This window comes from Cynoglossus semilaevis, chromosome 7, assembly GCF_000523025.1.
Source record: "Cynoglossus semilaevis isolate Cse_v1.0 chromosome 7, Cse_v1.0, whole genome shotgun sequence".
Taxonomy (NCBI): Eukaryota; Metazoa; Chordata; class Actinopteri; order Pleuronectiformes; family Cynoglossidae; genus Cynoglossus; species Cynoglossus semilaevis.
In genome coordinates, this window is record NC_024313.1 from 441,739 (window position 1) to 446,332 (window position 4,594).

General features: G+C 38.5%; 1 protein-coding gene across 1 annotated transcript in view; it reads right to left on the reverse strand.

The window, feature by feature from the left end:
• LOC103380620 (dynein assembly factor 3, axonemal-like) overlaps positions 1 to 3,817 on the reverse strand; it is a 59,438-nt gene extending 55,621 nt beyond the window's left edge. The window contains exons 1-5 of the mRNA XM_008312638.3: positions 3,551 to 3,817; positions 3,202 to 3,324; positions 3,002 to 3,124; positions 1,731 to 1,860; positions 1,563 to 1,607 (exon numbers count right to left, since the gene is read on the reverse strand). Coding sequence (XP_008310860.3) covers positions 1,563 to 1,607; positions 1,731 to 1,860; positions 3,002 to 3,124; positions 3,202 to 3,324; positions 3,551 to 3,658 — 529 coding nt within the window. The 5' untranslated portion in view covers positions 3,659 to 3,817. The remainder of the gene's footprint in view (positions 1 to 1,562; positions 1,608 to 1,730; positions 1,861 to 3,001; positions 3,125 to 3,201; positions 3,325 to 3,550) is intronic.
• Between the last annotated feature and the right edge of the window lie 777 nt (positions 3,818 to 4,594).

Here is a 4,594-nt window from a genome sequence, read left to right on the forward strand (position 1 = left end):
TGCTGAGTCACCATTTAAATCAGGGGTGTCAAACATACGGCCCGTGGGCCAAAACTGGCCCGCTCTGGGGTTCTATCCGGACCCCTTGATGACAAAAGGTAAAGAAATCGTAATTGAGAAAATGTGATTCTTCAAGATTTAAAAACAAGGGTGTGAAACATATGGCCTGTGGGCCAAAACTGGCCAACAGGCACAAACACTTCATGTTGGTGATGTTTAGTTAAATTAATTTTAATTAAATACGAATGTTCTCTAATATTCTTGCACGTATTTGCAGGAAAACAAAGGGGAGAAACGTGGACTTATTGCTATTTATAGGTAGATATGTTATGATTGCTCTGGTCCGGCCCACTTGTCATCTATTCAGGATGTATGTGGCCCCTGCACCGAAATGAGTTTGACACCACTGATTTTAAATAATGGTCTGCAGAAAACCTACATGCCTGAAGCACGATCTGTGTCATGTTCCTTTTGTCTTTTTAATGCTAATAAATACAGAAACGATAGATCACAGTGGGGAAATAAAAACAGAAAGCCTATAGTCTGTGCAACAGGTCAGCCCATAATCAGTAATCTATGCTCCTTCCGCAGATTCAATTCCTCAGGGGAGATACTGCTGATTATTTGAAAACATCAGAAGAAGAGTCGGCAAAAATGCTGATTGGAGGGGTGACATTGCTTAGCACAAGAGCAGTGGTTTAATGGGCTTGTGGCGACACGTGATAGATCACCCCATCTCATCTTTATCGAATCAGGAATAAACCAGAGTCTAATGTCAGACAGCACAACTGTTTTCGGGAACACGTTTAATCTGCCTTTTTAGCTGCAGAATTACTGGTGTGTTCTTCCTCCGCTTCCCCTAGTTTTATTCAAATGTATTCAAAACAAGGATGAAAGTGCTGGTGCGGGGTGAGATTCTGGCAAAGTAATCGTCAGATCCATGATAATGAGACATTAGTAGTGCAGGTCTTTTGTCTCTGGCACGTGTGAACCCAACTGCAGCTCTGACATAAATTACTGTGCTGCGGCATGGCGTAGAGTTTAGACAATTATAAATTTTGTTTTCTAAAGCTTCTGTGGTTCAGTTGTACTTGAGCCGAAGAAGTTACAATGCTTAATGTCAAAGGCATTGATTAATATAATTATTTTATTGATGTATTGTTATTATTTTGATTGATTTTGACTGACTGATTTTATACTTACTGTATTTTCCGGACTATAAGATGCTCCGGAGCATAAGTCGCACAAGCCAAAGGATGAAAAAAAAAAAAGAAAAAAGTGCAACTTACAGGAGTAGCTAATACTGGTACACAAGCATAGAGTGCCCTCTTGCAGCTGTATGTAATGCAGAGAAGTATGTAATCTGTGCACTGTATAAGTCGCTCTGGAGTATAAGTCGCACAAGCCAAAAAAATACATAATGAAGAAAAAAAAAAAGTATAAGACGATCCGGAGTATAAGTCGCACCAGCCAGCTAGAGTGCCCACTAGCGGCTGTCAGTGTGAAAATAACAAAAATGGGAAATGTATTATATAAGTCGCACCAGAGGACAAGGCGCAAACCCATTGGCAGAAAAGTAACAGAGACCCCAGTCAGATGCATCAGGTCTGCAATAAAACATAAAAAAAGTTTTTTTTTAAATGGGACAAAGAGACCCCTTTTTGGATCAATGTTTAATGAATTCTATTTGCACTTTTTTTTTTTTGGATTGATGAACAGCACTGATGTACCATTAATGGTGAGGTCTGTCTGTGCTTTAGGTTCCTTTGGCTCTGATGGAGAAGTGGAGCTGCTCTTCAGCCTGCTTAACAAAGACTGAAACATCATCTGCACGTTTGCATAAGAGACATCCTGCGCCGTCTGTCGACATAAAGAAAGAGGCAAAAATAAATACAAATATGTAACTATGTGATGACATTAAAATGTACAAATTGTGAATGTACGTTACCAAAAAGCTGAGCAAATATGGTAGAACCTCCAGAAGTGCATGATCAAAACATTTTTAGAAAGCATTGACATCAAATCATAAAGAAGAATTTGTAGAATTTTTACATGTACTATGTTAATAGCAGAGGTAGAAAATGTATTAGGTAGAAGGAATATACCCATGGGTACAAAAGGAAAGCCGTTACAAAACATGCCATTTTTTACATGCCTTAAAATGACTTGCTTACAAATCTTTCTATCCATTCTGTCCAAAAGGTAAACAGACTTGCTGTATGATATTTGTGCATTTTACATTCATTAAATACCTGATGTGTTTATCATTACCAGGACACAAGAACTGAACTGAAGTTGGAAATTAATTATGCTGAGATGCATAATAAGTTTCCAGCCGTTTTTCGTGCCCTAGACCAGGGAGTTTTCAAACTTTTCCATGCCATCCCCCTCTCCCTCCTAAACAGCATTAACTTCAGGCTGGGGACACCCTTTACAAAACTGCGAACAATGCTAATACAAAATATGTAAAGAACTGTCAACTTTTATAATATATATTTTTCTTACTATTATTATAATATAATATATAATTATAATTATAATATTAATTATAATTAATAATAATTTCTAATAAAATAATGTATTTTAAAATAAAATAAAAAATAATTTCTAATTATAATATATATATAATATATTATTATATATATTATTATTATTATTATTATTCACCTTTCAATAATTGTTTGCATAACAACAATATATTATCAAATGTGTTGTCACCTCTGTATATTCCCACTTAACAATGAACTGTAGCTCCCCTTCTTTGGTCTATTTTTGGTCAAAACCTGTGTATTTTGCTGGCTAAATGCTAGCGTCAGGAGAATAGCAGCTTGATAACAGGTGCAAAGTTGCAGCAAACACACGAGGTGCATTCAGGTATCACTGGAAACCTCTGAGAATCCGACGATTACGGTGTTGTACGGTACAGGACAATTGGTTATAAAACAAATATTTTGACATCATTAATACATTGTGTGTGCCATGGTGGTTGGAGTATTTTTACCTTTACTTGTTGCCCGTTCTGTGTCTTGAGTAGACTCTTGTCATCGGTTTTAATGCCAAAGGAAAGGTAGGGACTAGAAACGATGTCACCCCAGTAGCCTCTCGCAGCCACTTTGTTTCCGCCCTGTAAACATGTGGCCTGAGTCAAGTTCCCTTATGAGTAAAGAAATAGGACTTTGAAAACAGAATCACTGCACTTACCTGACTAAACACTCTAAACGACAGCAAGCTGGGATTTGGTACTTGGTAGATGCCTTCCCTCATTTCAAACGCTAAACCACTTCCCCTCCATTGGGTGTACTCTTGTTTATTTATGGTACAACACTGGAAGAGTACAGTAGGTCACCAAAAGATTAGGCTCCAAAATCTCACAAGATTAAAGCCTTTAAAATGCAATTGCAATACTTTGTATGATGCACAGACAAGAAATACACACACACCAGGCAATTTGAAGTATTCCAACAATCCTACTGAATCTCCATGAGGATAATATAAAGAACGAACACACACAAGTACGATTGGGAGGCTAAAAGAAAAAATGTGAATATACCCCTTTCTCATGGAGTTTCATTGTAAGGTCCCAGTCAAAGCAGCCTTTCCTGAAGTCATATCGTGTCCCGAGATGTTGCCTCACGCGATTGTCCCAGAGTTTCGACATAGGCAAAAGACCGGAAGCCTCCGAAAGAGATTTTGAAGAATGAGGTTGCGTCCATAGCTTGAATATACGAGCCAGCTCATCCTGCTCCCTGAACTGGAGATATAATTAGTGAACTTTATTACACATTATTATACATTTGAATTTAGTTGCTCTAAACCAGTACTTCTCAAAGAGTGAGGTGGGCACCCTGGGGGAGTAGATTCCAATGGAATAAGGCTCGCTGGACATAAGTGTACCACTGCTGTAATGCTTGAATGATAACAAGCCTCCAGTCACTAGGTGGCAGCAACTCATACAGTGGTTTGTACAGATATAAAAAATATACAGTACATGTTATCAGGTTCTCAAAAGTATTTCAATTTGCAAGGGTGTGGGTTGGAGAGTGGACGGGAGTGGGGAGGGTTTGGGGGGGGCAATCGTGAAAACATTTCTGTCCCCAAGGGGGGGCATGACAGAAATTAATTGAGACACACTGGTTTAGCCTGTAGAACTCAGTGTTTAATTGGGAATCGAAATGAACAAATTGATATCACCCACAATACCCTAATACCCTAATATGATTTGTGTGAATAAGCCATTTCAGATTTGACAACGGGAATTATCTTCATGGTTTTATTAGGGTCCCATCTTTTTAAACTCTCTCTCTCTTTTGTTACAATAGGTGAAGACACCAGCAGAGCATAATAGGCTTCCAAGGGTTTCGGAGACTCAGACTGAACTCGACCTGTGCCTTAATTTTACAGTCAGAAATGACAGTGTGCAGATGGGTCTGCAGTGAGGAGAGATATTCACAGCTTAATGATCCTCTATAAATAGTAGAATTACCTTCTAGACTCTAGGCAAATCACCGCCGCAGCCAAAAGCGTACCACTGAGGCAAGAAAGATTATATATAGACCCCTTGGGAGCATCACACTTGTGCATTAATCGTTCATAA